The sequence below is a fragment of the Gavialis gangeticus genome, unplaced genomic scaffold (assembly GCF_001723915.1).
Source record: "Gavialis gangeticus isolate Ggan-Ray unplaced genomic scaffold, GavGan_comp1, whole genome shotgun sequence".
Taxonomy (NCBI): Eukaryota; Metazoa; Chordata; order Crocodylia; family Gavialidae; genus Gavialis; species Gavialis gangeticus.
The window spans coordinates 13,696,525-13,717,738 of NW_017728980.1; the positions used below are offsets into that span (position 1 = coordinate 13,696,525).

General features: G+C 47.5%; 1 protein-coding gene across 1 annotated transcript in view; it reads left to right on the forward strand.

Annotated features, from left to right (window-relative positions):
• SIK2 (salt inducible kinase 2) overlaps positions 1–21,214 on the forward strand; it is a 109,487-nt gene that overhangs the window by 73,382 nt on the left and 14,891 nt on the right. The window contains exons 5-9 of the mRNA XM_019510443.1: positions 4,796–4,920; positions 6,995–7,118; positions 9,450–9,670; positions 11,659–11,811; positions 13,790–13,954. Coding sequence (XP_019365988.1) covers positions 4,796–4,920; positions 6,995–7,118; positions 9,450–9,670; positions 11,659–11,811; positions 13,790–13,954 — 788 coding nt within the window. The remainder of the gene's footprint in view (positions 1–4,795; positions 4,921–6,994; positions 7,119–9,449; positions 9,671–11,658; positions 11,812–13,789; positions 13,955–21,214) is intronic.

The window sequence follows — 21,214 nt, forward strand, 5'->3', positions numbered from 1 at the left end:
AGGGCCCTAAGGCGGGCGCCCGCAGGACAGGTGTGGGGGTCATGACAGCACGTTGAGACATCCTTATAATGTCTCTCTCTCTTTGCCAGCTGGCTAGGTTATGTAAAAGAAGGCAGTTTGTCAGGTGCATGGAACTGATAAACGCAAGGGGACTGTTGGATTGTATTGTCACAGCTGAGCAAAGGCCCGTGTTTTTAAAAGGAAGTGGGAGTTGGGTAGTTCCCCTTCGGTCCTCGTGTTTTGGAGTCATCACTGCAGCGTTCCCAGAGCACATTGTGTGGATCGGGGCAGGGGACAGAGAGGTCACGCCACTCTCAGTGAAACGCTGCGTACGTGTGAGGGAGGTGGAGCAGAGCACCTGTTCATATTGCTGGGTGCTGTGCTTGGGAACATCCCCACAAGGGTTTGGGGCAGACCCTTGCTGGCTTTGCTGGCTGCTTGAGATGCTGTGCCACTGACTGAATGTGTGACTTCGAGCGAGTCAGTCTGCCTCCTTGTCCCAGTCTCCTCTCCTGTAAAATAGGGGTAATGCTTAACATCATAACATCCCTATAGGATAAGTAAGTGCCATACTAAATGCTCTGAGGTCTGTGGAAGGAAGACACAGCTATAGCAGGTGCAGTCATCTTAAACGTCACGTGTCAATGGGTGATGTCAATTTAGAGGTTCACGTCGTGTCTCTGTGGCCGGAGCCCACAGGGTTAGCAGAAGCATTGGAAAAAAGAGTGGGGAGAAGCAAGGAAGGAATGACATGGATGGTGTTTCTGCAATGCGACTCGCCTACCAGCTCCACTTGTCTGTCTGAACCCAGATGGGCCGCGGAACGGGGCCCTATTAGAAAGTCAGCTTGTGGGATGAGTCCCCATTGAATAGCCTCCTTATTGGGTTGGGTATTGACTGAAAGTTTGCATTGCCTCAACCCATATGTTTTCTACTGCAAAGATTTCCATGCTGTGGCCTGTAGGCTTAACTGGCAGCATGACACTGGCTCCCCTTTGTTCCTAGCTAGCACATTTCATTAAAGACAGCTAAAACTGCCCTGAATATTTTCCTGCTATTACTTCTCACATAAGCAGTTGCTATAGATTCCATGCTGGTGCTTTGCAGTTGGAAATGAGAGGGGAGCCAGTCTCCCTACTAGGACGTAGTTCATGCTGGGAAAAGGCTTGAGACCACCTGTGTCTTAAAGGATCCTGCTGAAGTTCTCCGTGACCGACCAGTGAAGACTTCACTCCATCAGCACCCAGCTCTGGTGTGTTTAATTAAAGAGAACACCACCGATTAACAGAGCACAGCCCAACGAGGCAGTGAAAAATGAGAACTTGTAGCCTTTTGTTAAGGAGGGTCACCCACCATGAGTCTGAATGGATAATAAAGCATGATTCCAGCTCTGGGTACGTGGCAGTCCAGAGCCAGGACAGGTTAGCTTTACCTAGCCCATTGGTTCCTTTTTGTTGAGGGTTAGTTTGTATTTTCCTCTAATTAAAATAACCCAGCGTTGCTTTGATTGCAACTTTGAGGCTCTTTCCTTTTGTAGCACCCGTCATGTGAGGCAAGGTCTGAGTCCCTTGCAGCTGTAATACAGGGTACACAAATAGAGCAAAATGAAGCAGTATCAGTGGTGCCTGTACAATGTCTACTAATCACAGTGTTTATCAGCGCAACTATCTGCTGATCAGTGCCACATGGTAGTCACATGCCTATGAGGTATTCAGTGGTTGATAGGGCTAAATCAGCAGCCTGATTACTGTATATCAACACTCTTGACTTTCACAAGATCCCCCAGGTCACACCAGGGAACAGTGCAGTGTTAGGAGCTCAGCTAGTTAGGAGAGTAAAGCATTACCATCTGAAAAAAATCACAAGCTGCAAGCTTATACAGCACAACTTTGTTATTCTGTAGAAAAGTGGGCAGGTCCCCACTTAGAGAAGCAGCTAACCCAGAGTTAGGCTGATGCTGAGCACAAATGATATTCAGGTGAAGATGCATGTTGCACTGGGACCATGCAAACTGTGGAATATGAAGCCGTGTTAAAGTTAGAAAGTGTTGTGAGCAGTCATGTGTTAAGGTTAATACCGTTTCTTGCCTGCATTGTTCTGACTTGCCCCAGGAAGGTTGGTGTGCAGGGGTGTAGCTGAGAGCCAAGATGTCTGGGCTCCATCCCTGCATGGGGAGGCAAAAGTAACTGAGGTTAAGTGAACTTTTCCGTGGCATTTGCCCAGTTCCAGGTGAAAGGCACAGCCCCCTCTGAGGAAAACTGGGGGCTGGTTCTGGGTTGGCAGGGGTCGTTGGAGGGCTCCCTGCAGCACAGCCATCTCCCCTCACCCCAGGACAGAAATGCGGAGGCTTGCAGAGGGAAGGCACTGCCATGCCTCTGCCTCCCAGCTCCATTCCTGCTGCTGCATCCCCACTTCCTGGCACTGGCAAGGCCCTGCCTGGGCAGTAATTTTCAAGGGGGGTGGGAAATTCATCCACAGAGCAGGAATAGGGGGAGGGAGGGGGTTCGCTGGGGTGCTGGAGGACTGCAGATTGCTTGTTTTATCTCTGTGGAGCAGACTGAAGTTACCCTAATGCAAGCTGGGTAGCACAGGCCAAAGTTAACCTTCACCTGAAGTTGCAGGACCTAGAGATGCTCAGAAAGCACGTAGCAAGAGTTTCAATGTGCAGGTGCTCAAGTTTTAAGTGTCCTTACTATGATCTAAATATAATGTGTAACTTCACCTTCCCTCTGCAAAGCACAGGAGTTTGTGGGTCATAGACTGTGCACGGCCTGTAATGCAGCCTGACCCAGGAAATAAATACAGCTAATTAGTTTGAAAAAGTTAAATCTGGAGCTTGAAGGGTTTAAAGTGAAGAATACATCTGGTTCCACACAAGCACCTCTTTCATCTCAGTGAGTGTTTTCTTCTGCCTATCTGAGTATTAGGAGTGTTTTTTGCCTTTAGGGAATAAGCAGGACTGTCTGCGATCTACAGAAGTTATGGCCCTGTTAGGGAGGCTAAACGGTTCAGACCCTCAACGCTCCACGCACCTAAGGGAGACATCCTGGCCCCGTTGAAGGCAAAGACAAAACAGTGGAGCAGCAAAGAATGAGCAGATGCATTGATATAAACACAGTGCTGCAACCTGTATTAATTAAAAATGTATTAATATCTAATTAACAGCACTGCGTGGATTAGCACTGAGTAGGTTTGTGGAACTGAGAGTGTTCAGAAGCAAAATCTGAATGCATTCAGGCAGGGGCAGATGTTGAGGAGAAAGCCCAGGTGTATGTAAGAATTGCAGATGGAAGAGAGCAAGAACGGTGGCAGGAAGGCAGAGGAACTGAGCAGTAGATCAGAGCGAAGCGATGCAGAAGTTTAAGGGTAGAGCAGGGAACCAGGTGTGGAAGAGAAGAGAGCCACAGCAGAACCCAGAGTTGGCAGCACCCCCCCCCCAAATGGTGTGGTAGCTTTGCTTTGTGTGTCTCTGAGAACAGGTGCACTTTATCCCTGCAGCCCTGCCTTGGATGTCAGTGAGTAATCCAGATGAGGATCCGGATGTTCCCAGTGATACCGGTATAGATAAGCTGATGGCACGCAACTGCTCTGCTAAGCTCTAGGTTAACAACTATGCAAAAGCAACTTTCTAGGGACATCCTCAAAGTCCAGATTGGCATCAGAGCCTGAAAGCAATACCGATGCCTTAGGGACTGCCCAGGATGTTTCTGTGCTTCCTGTTAGACTAGGGGTTATGTGCTGCTGGGAAAGATCAGAGAGAAATGCCAGTGTTTTTGCCCATCCATTTACTTCCAGTGCCTAGCAGGGATTTGAGGAAGTCAGTTAAGCCTGTGTCCTTGGCGAGCCTTAGAGCAGGACTTGTGTGTCCTAGCTACTGCCGTATATACTCAGGCGGGTCACTTTCCCTCTTGACGCCTGTTTTTCCCCTTGGCTGGACGGTGAGCCCTTGGAAGCAGGGACTGCCACTTACTCTGTGCATGTTCAGTGTCTGGCTCAAGGGGACCCTTGTAATAAAAATGATATTATAGTCAGTCTTCCTGCTTGTTAGAGGTGCTTCTCAGTTTGTTTTCCATTACTTCACTATCACATTCCTCCTTTTTTTTAAAACGCCACGTGCTGAAGGGGGGCAGCAGGAGATGATGTAGAACCTGGAATCTTTTTTAGAACTGTAATGATTATATTTGAATCCTTTCCTCACCCGTTGCAGAGCTCCCTTTAGTACCAGCGGGTCCTAGGCAGATCGGCTTCTTTCCTAGGACAGTGCATTTCCCAGACTTGCTGCTTTTGGCAGTTCTTTCTCCCCACCCCCAACATTGATGCCATCACTGTCAATATTTGTCATGTACCCAGGGTGTGCCTGGGGCTTAACGAGAGCCTGGGGAAAGACCAGAAAATCACAGGGTCGGCCCTGAGTCTCCATAGGTGAGCTCCCAGGCAGTACATCCAGGGAGCATACAAAGACTGCAACTCCGTCATGTTGTTAGAGGTTGTTTTTACGAATCCAAATGTGCTCAAATAGTAGACGTTGTATTTCCAGAGAGGCTTGGAGGAGGTTTCATCAGGGGGTTGTCTGTGTTGCAATAGCTGTAAGGTTTAGCATCTTGCACACATTGAGATGAACGGTAAGCATATCTGGCAGGAGCTGCAGTGAGAGCATTTCAAATAGAGCCTTCTATGAAAGAAAGTCAACCTTCAGAGTCTGGGCAAATCAGCACCAGGGCATTGATGGCTGGTGGTTTAAAATGTGCCAGAGTTAAAAGCAACCTCTGATTTATATACATTTGTTTCCCTACAGATTTTGGGTTTGGAAACTTCTATAAAAGCGGGGAGCCTCTGACCACCTGGTGTGGAAGCCCACCCTATGCAGCCCCTGAGGTCTTCGAAGGGCAGCAGTACGAGGGACCCCAGCTGGATATCTGGGTATCTTGATTTAGTTACTTTTTCACAAAGTTAAAATTACCTTTTAGACCCTGCTAACATGAGAGTCAATCCTGAATTTCTTTTCGGCCACAGACGGTCTGATCTTCTGTAGCTTTATTTCTCTAAACAAAGCCACAAAATAACCAGGTGGCACTACAGTTTTGAAGCCCGAAACCTTGCTTTGTAAAGTCACTTTGAGTTCTAGGTAAGCCCTGAGGTCACGCTGCAGGTACACACAAAGTCACCGCAGGAGAGAATGTAGTTACCCAGAAAGCTGCCCCTGTCTCTCTTCTTGGTCTGAGCAGTGATTCCTTCTCCCCTAGGAGTTTGAATCCAGTTAAGGATTTAAATTCTTGACAGGGCTGCAGGAACGGTCTGAGTCAGTAGCATGAGGGGAAGAGAATGAGCCATGTGCCTTGTGCAGGGGAGCTGCAGCAGATGCATGCTCTTGATCAATGGTTGCCTTTCCCTGCATGCTGCTTGCATAGAAGAGGACAGAGAAAACAGCTCAAATCTCACAAAGTAAAATAGTCATTATCACGATGCACCAAAGAGGTCCTTGCATTCTTCATGGCCCTGTCAGACCTAATGCTTTTCACTCTTCATTTGTTTCTCATTGTTTTTTTGGTGTCCTGGTACTTTATGATGATGGTCCTGAGGCAGCCAGAGAAACGGTGCCATTTGGCAGGCTCTGTTTTGGCACCGGGATTGCAGTGCTGTATTTATTGGAGAGACGCAGACTGATATCAGTCAGTGCTCAGTTTGCAAGCAAGGCAATGCAGAGAAGTTCGCCTTGCAGCTGTTCAGCTAAAAAGGTCCACTTTGTTTTAACCAAAAGATGCTGTCCCCAGCCATGCTCTTGTAGAAGGGCTAAAGGTTGCAACCCTGCTGGACCCATTAGCCTGTGACTCAAGTGTGAACCTGTTTACATGCTCCTTAGCCATGCTCAAGGGTAAGAAGAACAGGGGCCCTGTTTGAATATGAGAAGTGAATTGCAGAATTTGGTAAATATTTTGCTAAACTTTTTTTAAGATCCCCAAACAGGAACAGAATCCCCTTGCAAACGATGAAAACCAGAAGCACGTTTGCTTTCTAAGACAAAACCTCTGAAAAGCAGTTTTCTCTTCCCCCCCCGCCCCCTCGCCCTGCACCGGGACCCGAGTTCAGGATTCTGCATTCCTCCCGTGACAGCTGATGGGGAGGGACTGACATCATAGCTTGAGGAACTGGTGCTCAGAAAGTTCTGAGCTTGCCGAGGAACCCACAGTCCTCAGTGCAGACCTCAGCAAATGCATAGGGAAGGAAATGGATTTAGCCTTAAAATCTCGGTGTGCTTGCAAAATTAGAGCGTGCTGAGAATCTTTGTCTCTTTCCCTTGACACCCAGTGCCAGCTCATGGCATGAACCCCTGGCCGGATACTTCATCTGGGGTGGCGCTGTAGTTGATTTTGGCAAATCTTGCAGGAGTTTTCGCTTGCATTGCCAATTCTCTCACACGCGCTCAGAAATGGCTCTGGCGGGTGGACATGTTATGTAATTCCTTTAATGAGCCTTCCACACAGCCGGACTCGCTAGCTGAGTATCTCATTGCCATCATAGTTTTTGCTAACCCCAGGAGGAGGATTTCCCACAAGCTTTTGCAAATCAGTGGGCATTAAGAAATGGAGGGTTTTGGATTTGGGACGGCTGTGACTCCTATTGTTTGAACAGCATTCAAATGAAGCCAGGAGTGTCTCCGTCTCGCTTGAAGTTGGGGCTCACTTTTCAAGTGCCTTTCAGTCACGTGCGTGGTGTTTTCTGCTAGCAGCCAGAGCCTCTGGCCCATTACATGCCCCAGCTTTGCCTGCTTATCAGCACAAGGTACTGGAAGCCTAGCTATGGGGGTTAACTGTTCTTTGTGCCTAGGGACTTTGGGAAATGCGATTCCTTTATTTTCATCGAAGCTCCTGTTTTCTGCAGCTTGTAGAAGAAGCTAATGTTTCCTGTGGCAGAGGTTGCCTAGAGAGTCTCGCAGAGAGTAATGCACATGTGTATTTTGGAAGATGAAAGTGGGAATGCTCTCTTTTTCTTCCAGAGCATGGGTGTAGTTCTGTACGTCCTAGTTTGTGGAGCGTTGCCTTTCGATGGACCTACCCTCCCCATTCTGAGGCAGCGAGTTCTGGAAGGAAGATTCAGGATCCCTTATTTCATGTCAGAAGGTAACAAATCTGTCCTTATGCTTTGGGGATTCAGAGTCCTGGAGATGTCTCTCCATGTGTCCTGCAAAGACCTGCAGATGGGAGGCAAGGCAGCTGGTACTGGCAGCTGGAAGTGTTCTTGGTCTGCGCTGCTGAGTACCAAGTGTCACCTTGTCTCTTGAGTTGGAGGCAGATAAGCTTGAACTCTGAGCTAATGGCTGACACTGATGCTTCTCAGCGGGGTAGATTAGCCCATGCAGAGGTTTGGGCTGTCATGGCTAGATGTCCTCCACAACCCGAGTTAACATGGGTGGCTCTGCTACACTGCACATTGCAGCGTTGACGTGTACCCGAAGTTGGTTGAGAGTGATGGAAAAGATCATAGATCTAGTGGAATGGCCACTTCCCTACCGCTGATGAGAAACAGAACCACGTTCCCAAACTCAAGCAGCAGTTCTTTCTCATTTTTCCAAGGTATAAAGATTTGTTTTAGTCTGGAAAAAGAACGTGATGGAAACAAAATGGCCATCGGCACAATGCAGATTGGCTTTGCTCTGTTTTGCTTTGACTACATCTGTTCAGCACAAGCAAAGAGAAAGGGGAAAAAATTCACAAGCGGTTTGTATGACAGATTACCGCAGTCAGATCTCCAGCGTGTTGCTCGGATACCTTGAGATCTCTGCCTTGTCTGATGGTCCCAGCTGTGCTGCATCTCCTTTCTCCCTTGCCTCCGAGCACAGGCAAGCAGGAGGCAATAATACAGGCATTGGCCTGCAGGCTGGGACCCTTAGACCCTTCTATGTTAAAGGGATCCTGAACCTTACACTTTTTTTTTTTTAATTTTCCAATTTTTTTTTAAAAAAGTCTCAGTTCCCTTTACATCAAAGGTGTCATGAACTCTTTAATCCTCTTTGAAAACATATGTTAGTCTTTCTTTCCCCTTGATAGTGAATGGCCTTTGGTACCAGCCCAAGAACAGCCACACAAGACATACCCAAGGCCCCTCCCTTTAGCCTTCCCCTGCCTCTTGCTTCGTAGTCCATGCTCTGCCTTCTCAAGATACATCCACAGTGCACTCACTACAGAGATTGCAACTAGTGTTAACCATCCAAACCACCTGCAGACTGCCAGGCTTGAGCACAAGCAGGCTATCTGTAGAAGCTCAGAGCTCTTTGTGGGCTGACTGCCCTGGTATTCACCCAGCTGCTTGGGCTGGTTTTGCAGCCTGCACCGAGCTCCGTGCTGGTGTGGCTGCACAACCAGCAGTACCTGAGCTAGCTGGCTTAAAGCTAGCTGGAGCTTGTCTACATGGGCTGCAGTTGCTTCTGAGACTGCAGTGCAGATGCACCCTGGGTTTCACTTCCAGCTCAGCTGTTACTGCTGAAACCATCTTGCAAGGAGTGGGAAGGGCTGTGAGCCGTTAGCACAGTGCTGAAACCCACTGAGGTAAACACAGGAATAAATAGCCAAAAACGTACGCGGGGCTGACCCTGCCCGCCCCTGAGGAAGTCCGTTTGTAGCGACAGCACTGGAGGCACAAAGTGCTCCGCTGCAAACGTGGCTGTTGAGTTTGAAGCTTAATGCACTGTGTTCTCATTACATAAAACTGCAGCCCCAGCTAATGCTACCCTCCCCTTCTGAGCCCTGAAAGACGTTGCAGCTTTAAACCAGGGTTTTCAATCCTGCCCGGCACTTTGGGGTGTCAGAAAGCAAGAGCAGCCGTGTGTGTTCAGAGTCAGTTTTGCAGCCAAAACTTAGAGTGTCTCCATGGCTTTTGGGTGAAAGCTCAGACTTCAAGCCAGTGCCTACACTGATGCTCAACTACAGAAGCAGCTTAATCCTTTAAATTTGTGCCTTTGGGGTCTGGTGTAAAAGACAGTCCAGTATTCCAACCCCAGTTCATGGCTTTGGGCTAATTATTTCAACCCTCCTGCGGCGTTTTTTCCAGCTGGCAGGGGTGGAAGGATGGGTTCTGCCCTGTGCTGCAGAGGTTTGGTGAGGCATCTTCAGTTAAGGTTGGCACTGTGCTTAGAATATAGCAAGTGGCTTCTCAGGGTATTAAGTACTAATGGGCCTTTTGGACAGGAGCTGCCTAGGAGTAATGGCCTCACTCACCAACTGGCACATTTGAAAGGAGTTGATCTTGTTCTTGCTGCACATCCAAGGCCTGGGCTTGAACGGTAATTTTAACTTTCAGGAAACTTATTGAGAACAGACGCAAGGTAAAAGGCAGGCAGCTTCCTGTTGTTGTTGCTGCCTCAGTAAGTGTCAGATGAGTTGTGTTTGCAGCACAACCCTGTGCTGATGGGGGAGCGGCCTGTTCCTGTCTTAACCTTATTTTTATCCCAACAGAATGCGAGCACCTGATTAGGAGGATGCTGGTCCTAGACCCATCCAAGAGGCTGACAATTGCTCAGATTAAGGAGCACAAGTGGATGCTAATAGAAGTTCCTGTGCAGAGACCCATTCTCTATCCGCAAGGGCAGGAGAACGAGCCTTCCATTGGAGAGTATAATGAGCAGGTTTTGCGGCTGATGCACAGCCTTGGAATAGACCAGCAGAAAACGATTGAGGTAAAATCGACTTCCAGAAAGACTTTATCCCAGGGGGAGCTCGTTCCTGCTTTGCTAGTCTAGACGTTACCTGAGTTTCCTTGTAATGGCCTTCCCTACACTTGCGACCAAGTCAGACTGCTGGTGTGTCTCTGCACAGACCTTCACCAGGGCTGGCACAAGTCACAGGAGTTTTTGCCCCAGATCCTGAAAAATGTAAGCCTTCTGAAATGTGCAGCAGCTGCTCTATCTAGATCCGGCCCCCAGTTCTTTGTGACTGACAAATGGAAGAGATCAGAGGAGTTTTTCGAGAGTCCCTTGTAGGGAAAGTTTTCAGTAATGAAAGTGTTTGCTCATGCTAGGTGTGCTGTGGGCAGATGTTGTGCAGTGCTCCCACAAACAGCTTCATCAGTCCTTCTCTGTCCTGGCCTTCAGGCCCAGGCTCCCCCCATGCAAATTCTGCCAGTCGTAGCAGAAAGCGCACAGATCATATCAAAATGGGGGATGGGAAGAAGCAGCCTAACTTTTACTAGTGTTAGGAGTCTGAATTGGAACCCAGCTCAATGCATTCATTTTGTATGTCCCAGAGCCTCCAGTCCTGCATGCAGATCTTTTAGTTTATTAATTGAATTAATATGCAATTCCAGATATTTGGTATTGGGTCACATGGCAATGTATGGTGGAGCGAGCGGAAAGGCTTTGCAATGAGCTACACTACATTTAAATCTGCACTCCATTTAAAATGGCTAGTGGGATGCAGAGAGCGTGTAGCTTACAAGTACCCCTCTTACAGGGATCTTCATGCCAGCAAGGCTGATTCTTAGCCAGACACTGTGCTCCATTAGATTCACAGTGTGGTGTTGGGGAAATCATTGCCTGTCAAATGGAGAGGGGCAAACTCAGAAGTCAAAGTAGCTAGGTTTTCAGCTTCTGAAAGAATGGAGCGTGCATTTCAGAAAAGTCAAAGGGAGCATAAAAGCAGCAAGCAATTGCCAGTGTCTCTCTTGGATTCCAAATCGTGCCTCTGCCCAGAAATAAAAGCTGAAAGGCTCCCTATGGAGTCGGTGCCATCATTTCCTTCAGAACGGGTGGTATTTTTAGCCCATGTGGAGGCTGCAGTTTTTTTAAGTTTCCTGCCACAAAAGGCTTGTGTCTCAACACACCAGGACTTAGTGCTCCATTGCCCCGGGGTGTGGAAGGGGCGCTCTTCATGGTGGAGCCCTAGAATGTGGCCCCCACTGAGATGAGCAGACACCAAGTATCATGGCAAGGAGGAGCGTGGGCTCCGCACTGACAGGGAAGGCCAACCTAAACCTCAGAGCCACCAAATGTGCAGACTGCAGAGTCCTAAGCTGGACCTCCAGCAGCACTCCAGCCCGACCCTGGAAAAACTGCGGAGCTTCAGGGCACGGTGTCCGTCCTACAGCTGCTCACTTCCTGGCCTGCCCTTTCTGCATTGAGGGTTGTGCCTTACCCAGATATGCAGGCCTCAAGCAGAAGTAGTTTGTCTGCAGTCTGCAAGCCAGTACTCAGGAGGGCTTTACTTAAGAAAATAAGCAGTATAATGTGGATATCTTTAATGCGAACTATATGGTCAGATATAGATGCAGAAGGCAACTCCCACAGCTTGGGGGCTTTGAAAGCAACCTCAAGGCCCGACTCTGAGTATCTATGCAGATGTCCCCACAGCAAGCTCCCACATGCAGCTGCAACTACTTGGTCTTGTCAACTTATAAGGGCCATTGAGTCTTAAGAGGCTGATGCTCTCTTTGCCTGGCGCTTGGCTTGGAACTTCATCTCCTCCAGTTGATCACTGTGATGCTTGCTTGCAGCCCTGTCACCTTTCAAGTGTTTTGTTTTGATTTTGCTGAAGTGCAGTTTCCACCTACTTCCTTATTTTGTGGTTTTGGAGCCTGGATGTTCCAGTTCCCCTCCCAGCTTCCCCCCTAGGAACAAGTGAAATACACATGACATGCCTGCATTCAAACCTTTGCACTTCTCTTTTTCAGTCACTGCAGAACAAGAGTTATAACCACTTTGCTGCTATCTATTACCTGTTAGTGGAGAGACTCAAGTCACATCGGAGCAGCTTCCCCGTGGAGCAGAGGGTCGATGCTCGCCAGCGTCGGCCCAGCACCATTGCTGAACAAACAGTCGCCAAGGTAACTCCTCGTTTCAGGCCAAGAAGGGGCTGAGGACTGGACAGGATGTTCTGGTCTAGTGAGGTCTCAGTCCTTGGTATCTCCATGCAGAGGAACCTTTGTCCTTCCTGGGATCCCTAATCCCAAGCATTTGTTGCCCGTTGTGTGTGTCTCTCTTCAGAGCCAAATTGAGATAGGCCAGTTATCTGACTCAGTCTCCTTTAGAGCACAGTGGGGAGAAGTAAAGTGTCAGGAGATGCCCAAGACAAATCATTAGGGCCGAGCTGTGTAGTTTTATATCATGTTACACATAAGGCATTGTTTCCTTGTGGTATCTGAGCTCCAGGTAGTCAGACCATACTGCCTTCAGACACATGGTGCCTCAGGGGTGCCTGTGCTTGTTGTTAAATACATGGTGTTTCTGTTGAGACCAGCACTGGTTTCTCCTGAGACCCAGCAAGTGTCTAATTTCTCTAGGGATCCCTCAGCACAGCTGGCTGAACCTATTGGAGATGGTTCCCCAGAGCTGCGAGCTCCTCTGTGCAAGTAGATTCCTTGTGGCGAATAACTAATGACTGAAGACGCGGGTGTCACGTGCTCTTTATCAGCATACCCCTGGGAACTGGGAGCTCACTCCTATGCAGCTGACCCCTCTGGTGCCTCCACTCCAAAGCTGCCTGCTCTGTCTTTTGCGTTCACTTGCAGAACTGAAGGAATCTGTGCAGGCTCCAGGGCACTTCTTTTTTTGCCACTTCATCACTCTCACTTTTTTTCCCTGGTGATTTCCTCCAAGACAAACAGGTAGCATCCAGTTTGTCCTGCCTTGTCTCAGTCAGTCCCTTAGAGTTGCTTTTACATTTCCGTCCGCCGTTTCGTTAAGGTGCAGAGATACTGCGCTGCCTCTGATTTCCATTAATGCACAACTGGCAACATGAAAGACTTAACCTCGTTAACTGAATTGGCCTAAGATGAGTTGTAGATTGTAACAGCATCAAATACATATTCTTTCATGTTCCTGGTCCCTCCCACATGCTGAGTGCTGTTGCATTTAGAAGTGCTTGAGTCTAGTGGCTCTCGGTATTTCTTTCATTCCGGCTGCTTTTCCAGGAGGCAGAGTGGCTCTGGTTTGGGTTGCAGGACATTTTGCTTGGTTTGGATTCCCTGAAGTGGAAGGCATTAAACTGCATCAGGTCTGAAAGCACCAGTCTGGCGCACGACTGCCCAAAGGAACGTACCCATATGCCGGTTGGCAGTTTGAAGGAGACGGCTGAGACACAAATGACACTAGATGTGTCTGCACTAGAAACTTTACCACCACTTGCCTGTTGAGCCTGCCTCTTGTTCAGCTGTAGAGCTAGGAACCTGGTGTAGGCAAATCTGTGTCCAGCTTTGGTGCTACCATGCTTATGGTAAAATAGTGACTGGAGTGCTGTCTGCACTACAGCTCCCATCAGTCTACCCCAGCCTTTGAGTCTGCAATTAATATTTATTGAGTTTTTCAAATGTCTTGTGTGGCTCCTTGGCCCAAGATGTGCGATTGCACCACATCACCCATGCCTGTGTTACACCATCCTGTGACTCAACCTAAGGCTGTGGCAGAGCCGACTCTGCTCGCTGTCCCCAAGGAACAATGGAAGAATTTTGCCCCTTTTTATCCCTTTGTGCAGCACAAATGTTTGTTGTTCATCATTCTACAGCAACTTGCTTAATGAGCTCAAAAGACTATATGGATGAGGCATTTCTCCGGGAAGAATAGATTATATTCCCTACCTAGGAACTGGGCTGTGCCTTTAGTGCTTATGACCTCAGTATGCCAGTGGCCTTGAAGGAAGGTCACTCAAACAGTGTGCATCTCCCTTTATCCAACACAAAACTTGACTAGGGTCAGCTAGAATCAGAGGAGTCCTGGTCATGGGTGTTAGGGGGTTTTTGCAATGAGCTGTGTTTCCTTTTTTCCTGGTTTCCACTTAATTCCATTTGGTTTTGTTGACTCTTGCAGGCACAAGCTGTGGCGGCTTCTGTGAACTTGCGTTCACAGAATGTACGGCTGCTGAGGTCTCCGGGTCTGCCCTCAACCTCTGCTGCAGAAGTCTTCTCCTTCCCCCCATCCAGCTGCCAGGCGGAGTCAGCCTTCATGGAGGAAGAGAGAGTTGATACACCAAAGGTACGTCTTGGAGTTATGCGTCCTTTTCTGTACATGGGTGCACGCAACAAACTGCCATAAGGCAAGCAAAGCTAAAGTGCATTGGCTGGTCTGTGGGAAATGCAGGGGAGTTTGATCAGCTTCCATCGAGGGGTCAGCTACCTCCTGTTTCTGTGCGCTTCAGGCAGTTATCACAGAGTAACCAATGCTCTGTAACTCACCTCATAGTAACCTGTGTGTCCAAGCCCTCGGTCTCTGAAATTATAGGGATATTGGTGCTGTTCATATTGGGACTGCCTAGCACGTTTGATATTAGAAATACCTGCAGCCTCGCATGAATTAATTAGAAGCCTTTGCGTTTGGGGTATGTCACCTTCGTAATGGAAAACGCTTTTGAGCTAGAGCTGGGTTCTCACTCTGTCAACTTCAGTGGATTAACTGTAATTCATACTGGCTCTTTACAGGGCAGGTCCCAGCTGGCCTTGTCTGGTGCATGCTCTTATCCCACAGGAAATAGGAGGTGGCTTAGCCATCAAAGCAGAGCTTTCTGTAGAGAGCTCGATGACCCAAGAAGTCCCTTTCAGTCCTGTGTTCCAGGCTACAAGCCTGCTCTGTGTTCAGTTGTATTTTCATGTCAGAGGAAATATGCTTTATTAACCTCACCGCTTCTTGTAACGTCATCCTGAGGCGCAAGGTGAGAAGAGACAGGCCTGATGAATATAGTGCAACTTGCAGACTTGATACAGTCACCTTTCTGTCCATATGCAGTGTAGAGTCTCAAACAAGAGTTCATACATTCTGCATAGACGACCCCCTGAATCATTGCAGGGTGTTCAGCCCATTAGACCATGATATGGGGGAGACTGGTTAGCGGGGAAAGGGCAAGTAAGGATACACATGGCCAAAGAATTCTTTTCACCTACCTCCCTGGATCACGACATGTCTGTTCTGCGAGGTAGACGTTGCACGCACACCCGTACTGCACGTGGGGAGGTGAGCGATGGGCAAAAAGGGAATTCACTGCTCACACCTGTGGTAGCTGTACTTGTCGCCTGCTTATTTACCTGGCTCCCATGGGTCTCATTCAGACTTTCCAAACACCCCGGGGTGCTGTTTAGGAAAACAAATCCGTCTACCACACAGGTGTTTCCTACTTCTCAAACGCACGCTGTTCTTCAGTCCTCTTTGTGCTGAGACTGCACAGGTGATGTATATATTTTTGTTCAAAACAGTAGACGGATGAGAAGAGAAGGCCATATGGACCTTAAGAATTAGCTTGTATTACTAGCTAAATGTACTTAGGATTTTGTTCTTCTGCTTGGCTTATTATGAATTATAGGAAAATGGGCAGACATAAGCATGATAGCGTATGTATGTGATAGTTTTTTTTCTTTTAGTTCTTTTCTCGATGGATAAATAGCCTGCAGGACCTTCAGGCTGTCAGAAAATATTCGAACAGCAGCGTCTCAAAGGGCTTGCAGCTGATCTTCTCAGCAAGGCCATTCCTGTAGCTAGAAACGTGTATGAAATCAGCTCTGCAGACCGTGTAGAATTGCAGTCCCATTTAATGGATTTTGTTTCCTGTAATCAGACTGGAAGATTTTGTGTAGGCCTCCCACACCTCCACAGCTAACACACTTAACTGAACTCCCCTAATAGGATGCGACGGCTCCACGGCCATACAACTGTACGGCTACAGCTCCGCTCTCTGAAGGGAGCTGCAATGAAGTGAGCTTGATGCATTTTGCCATCACACTGGGATGTCTATAGCTGAGAGAGGCAAGCTGGCACGAGGGAGAGAACTTGGGAGCTCTTGTGATGGGGATGCAGGTTGTTCATGGAAATGTTTCCATGAAGCCTCATCCTCATGTGCTCATTTTTGTTGTTCTTGTGCATCTGTCACGGCAGCGTGATTTTAATCTTGGTATGGCACATTCACCGGGGCTTTACCTCCCGCTTGCCACTCTGATGGGTTATTACTTGGTGATGGTTAGCTGTCGACAGTAAGATTTATTTTGGATCTTTTTTCCACATCACTGACCCAAATGGATCCATGCGGAGTCTCTTCCAGTGGAAAGCCTACTGAGTCAGCCGTCTTGCACCACCCTTTACAAACTAAATTGGACAGCCTAGACCCCCATGCAGAGATGACAGTGTGGGGTCAAGTCATACTTGCCTTAGAGGCACTGCCACAGCTGTGTACTGCAGCACACTGCCATTGCGGGAGACAGGGTACTGGGCTCGATGGACCTATGGTCTGACCCGATCCATGACACTTTTATTATGTTCTTATGTGCTTGTCTGTCACGGTTTCTCAAAGCATGACCCCTGTATCATTAGTGGACTGCAGAGTGCCACTTGGTCCCGTGATGTTGGCTTTCCTCTTCCTTTCCAGCAGCTGAATTGTGTATTAAATGCACTGTAAAATATATTACGCTTTCCAAGTAGGAAGCTATATTTGTTGCCATGAAGCTGTTGTTGCCAAAGGGGAAAAGCAAGAGTTTTTGCCTTGCGAAGACTCCATGAAATCCACTGCAGTGATGTTTAAAAACTTTAGATGCATGATGGATAGATGCCCCACAAGTAGGAAGGGAGGGGTCTGCATGAGAGATAATCCACTTCATGGAAACAATTTGAGCCACTGACTTAAAATATCAGGCGACAGATCAAGCGGTGTTCTTTGTAAATACCGTCCTTATATTATCCCACCAGCCCAAAATATTTATAGCTATTCACCACAGTGCTGTAAATATTTTCCAGAGGCAGTGAAACACAGGCTGCTGCTATGACCATTGTGTCAAATAGCAACTGCCAGTGCTGACAGGTTGTTTTCAAAATACCAAAGGGCTGAAAATAATGTTCCCCAATTGACTTATTGCCCTACCACTTTTGCATAGGAGACCACAGGCGGCAGTTTTGTCCTATTTGAATATGAACAAAAGACCCTTGCACCTGTACTGACAGTTGCTGTAGTTTTGTTTGTGCACAGATTTAGTACTGATAAAAGTCCAAGGACCTAAGAGCAGTGGTGAAAGCACAGCAGGGCAGTGGCCAGGTCCTGCCGAAGCTTTGGCTCTGCCAGCGCACCTCGAGCCTGCAGGTCCAGCCCCGACCCCTCATGCAAACTGACTCTGACCTGCGGCAGCCTCCTCTCCTGCTCCCTTCCAGTCTGCTGCACTGCCCCATACAGTTGTCTTTGAGAAGGAGCAGACTTTCTAAAGAACAGGAGCCAGGACCATAGGGGGAACACCCAGCTAAGACTGAACAACCCAAAGTCCTTTCTTTATTAGAATCTGAATCCCCAGCTTGTTTGCTGTGAGCATGTGCATGATGTTACTGGCCCCTAACATGTATATTTGGAAAGAGCCGAGTGTTTGAGAACAGCCCATCAGCTGTTTTCAGCAGTCGCCTTTTGGTGAGTGGTCACGTGATATCAAAAGTTTAGCCTGTTGTCTTGCCCTACAATCTGGAAACTATTGGAAGTCAGAACGGTATAAAAAATGGCCTTTTTGTATTATTCAGTAGATCTACTCTTTGTTTATTCTGAGTCGTGGATCTGATTTTTGGGTATAGCTGGTCCGTGGCTAACCCAGCTATCAGAAGGGAAGTTGGATTCAATTCTAGATGCTGCAGCAGCAGAATTGTTAACTAAGTGCTAACTGCAGAATATTTTACTTTTGATGATGCCGGAGGTGTCGCGGGACAGAGCTTGGAAGTGCTTAATTCTCAGGTGTGAAATAGCATTACTTTATTTGCAAACAGGTTCTTTATTCCTAGAGCCAGAGAGGCAAAGGTAGCATGCACTCTGCCACTTTGCAGTGCTGCTTCTCCAAGCCTGTAAGCCAGCATCAGGAAAGCATTCAGTACCTGACTTGTCAGATCACATCTCCCTGGCCACCCCCTTGGTAAATATTAGCTAGCAGTGCTCCTCCATGGTTTACACTGGTACCAGAGCAGCAAGTCCATCCCTGAGTGGTACTTCCTGGTGACAAAACATCAAACAATAAATCCTTATTAAGCACATGAGAAAAAAGACCAACAGGTCTTTCTTTGCAGCAAACAGGGTGTGGCTTTCCAATTGCGTTAGCTTAATCGAGTTAATTTAATACAACTGAAAAGCTCTCTTTTCAGCCTGCAGCCTAAAGAGCATTGTGTCTGAAGCCATTCTGGCTGGCCATATTTAGCCCAGAGGGGAAATTTAGGCTAGGGCATGGCCAACTAACATGCCTTCAGACATGGCAGCCTGGATCTGAGCCCTCAGTAAGAGGTCTTTTAATTTTGTTACCACCACTGAGAACCAGACTTTGCCAGTCAGTGCAGGTGTTGGGACCCGTCAGTGTGGCTTCAATAGAGATGTAGCTGCTGGATCTTCCAGTGTGTTGAGCAGTGCCTCTAGGGAGACATCAGGCTGGCACTGGGGGGGGTGTTATTTTTGCAGAATCCCCTGTGGCAGCGGGAGGCTCTTTGAGGTCTCTCACTATACATCTTCCCAGTACAAAAAGCGACAGGAATCAGCTATCTCCCTGTCTTAAACAAAATGCTGGTCCCCTCCCCAAGCCCACACCATGACACCAAGAGGGATTCCAGCAGCTGAAGCCAGGGCAGAGGCTCACAGGACTCTGGGTGTCATCTTCTCTCATGCATTTAATAACTGGAACCCACAACATTTCCAGCTTGCATTGGGAACAGCTCTCCTGGGCGAATACGGCTTTGCTCTGGACCGCATTCAGAGGTTTCAGTCAAGTTTATAGCTCTTGCCTTTTCCTCTAGACCAATGCGGCTACAACCTGGATACCTAGCTCTCTAGCAAATGCTTGGACAAGGGGAATGGTCTTCTGTGCTAAAAAAATAATGATAGTTGGGGCTGTTGGTTAATTTTTTTCCTATAAAACAAACAATGCGAGCTCTGCAGTATAGCCCTGGAATTTGACTGACCTCTGCCTGTTCTTGTTTGGTTACTGTCAGAAAATGACATTAGCACAATACTGACTAGCATTAGTAAGGAATGTATATAAAAGCCCCTTCTTATAATGCAGATATCCCCCAGACTCCTCAGCCAGGGATTGGATGCACCACCCTAGCAAACAAATGCCTCCAGCCAGCTACAATAGCTCATATAATTCGTAACGTCTTAGAAAGATAGGGCCCTGCTCAGGGTAGGACTACCCTACCTAAACCAACTCTAAGAAACAGGCTTCTAACCTGTGTTTAAAAAGCATCAGAGATTTCACCTCTCTTTAGGGAGCCTGTCCCAGGTCTTAACCATCCTCACAAAGTTCTCCCCAGCATCTAACTCCCTTGTAGCAATCTGAGACTTTTTCTCGTCATCCTGCCTCCCAGAGATGCAGAATAGTTGATCAGTCGTCATTCTCTTTGCAGCAGCCCTTTTTGTATCAGATCCACCCATTCTTCTCCAGACTAAGCCAACCCAGTTCCTCCAACCTTTCCTGCCATGGCATGCAGTCTAGACCTCTGCTTTCTTTTGTTGCTTCCCCTCTGAACTCTTTCTAATTTGTCTACATCTTTCTTTAAGTGCGGTGCCCAAAACTAGGCATGATAGTCCAGATGAGCTTTTGCCAGTACTGTATTCCTGCCAATGCATCCAGTATGCTATCAGCTAGCTTGTATTATGGTGCTGATTCATTCAGCTTGCAGTGCAGGGTATAGCAGCCCAGGCATCTGTTCCATCTGACCATAGCATTTTGCAGTAGTCTTTATTGAACTCCATCATTTTTATTTCAGATAACATCCTCAATTTTATCAGGTTTGTGCTTTGTGTTTACCATGCCTGTTATTAGACCCAGGCTCTCACCTCAGGAAGAGTGCTCTAGCACTCAATCTCCAGCTGATTTAAGGAGAGCCATAGATGGACTAGAGGCTGTCCTGTCCTGTGTGAGCAGAAGGAAACTTGGTGGCATGTGGGAAAGAGAAAATAGCCATCCAGCTAAGAGGCAGAGTAAATCTTGAATTGGTTGGTACAAAGCTTACTTGCCCAGGCAGGTTTAAACCTCTTTATAGATGTTATATAGAAAACTGCACCAAGCTTCAGAAATTAAGAATTAAATTGCAGTAGATTTAATCCTAGTAGTACGTACCATGGGTAAAGTCTGGATACATTCAGATAACTCCAGCTGTCCTGGGCATCAATCCCAACACATGACTTTGCTTCTTTTCCATCAGGGGAGGGCAAAGGTATAGAGAATTCCATTTTTAACATAGGCTTCTGCCAGATGTTACACTTCAGATATGACCAGTCTGTTAACTGTGTCTTAACTAGTAAACCAGCCATAAAAATATTACGCAAAAAAAAGTAATATTTTCATGGCTGGTTTCCATCGTGCCTTAAATGGAACCTGTAACAGGGTTAGCACCATACTGGGGACAGCCAGGCTAAGTCCCAAAGCCAGAAGATGATGAACTGATTGTTTTCCAGCAGAGACCACACTGGGGCTGGGGTGAGAACTGCTGCCAAAGTCCAGTACATGGGCCCTGCATCTGAGCACCTCTGAAAGCTCACCCTTTTCCAGGCCGGTCACTTCCATCTGGCTTTATAGTGCTCCTTACTCAAAGCCTTAATCAAGTAAATTCCTGGTTGAGAGGGACTATATAGCGAAAAGCCTATGGGGCTTTCCGAAAAAAGTGATGTCCTTGGAGATATGACAGCTAGCCAAGCCCAAACAGTTCAGCAATTAACTAACTTTGAAGTTAATCTGATGAGACTAAATTCCATTGAGAACTAGACTTTGTCAAATTGCAGCCACTTAAATGTCTGGGGATTAGTGAAGAGGAGGGAGGTAATTCCTATCAAGTGCCTGGAAGGACTTAAAAATGCAGAGGAGAGGAGAACTCAAGCATCACTTCACTTTGCAGGCTCTAGGCAGTGGGAGGAATCCCTCTCAAGTTTTTGAACCACTCTGCATGCTAGGCTTTTCCTTTTTAATAGTTCAAGCTTCAGTGTCAGGCAGGTATTGAAAATTGCTTGGTATCTTCTATTCATCAGGAACTGAAGATTAAATTGTTTCTTCCAAAACCGTCAAGAATCTGGAAATCTTACAGCTGATCAGTGATATGTCAGTGGTGGGGTTGCTTCTGCCCACAGTCTTTGCTAAACTAGACCCTGGCTTCTTGAGCTCAGTTGGACATCTCTACTCTAGCCAGCTTGGACACCAGCACAAGAAAATACAGTGTCTTATAGGTGCCACATCAGTTTGGTAGATACCCAAGAGCCCTGGGGTAGGAAAGATTTGAGATTTGGGGGGGGGGGGGGGGTTCTTTTACCCA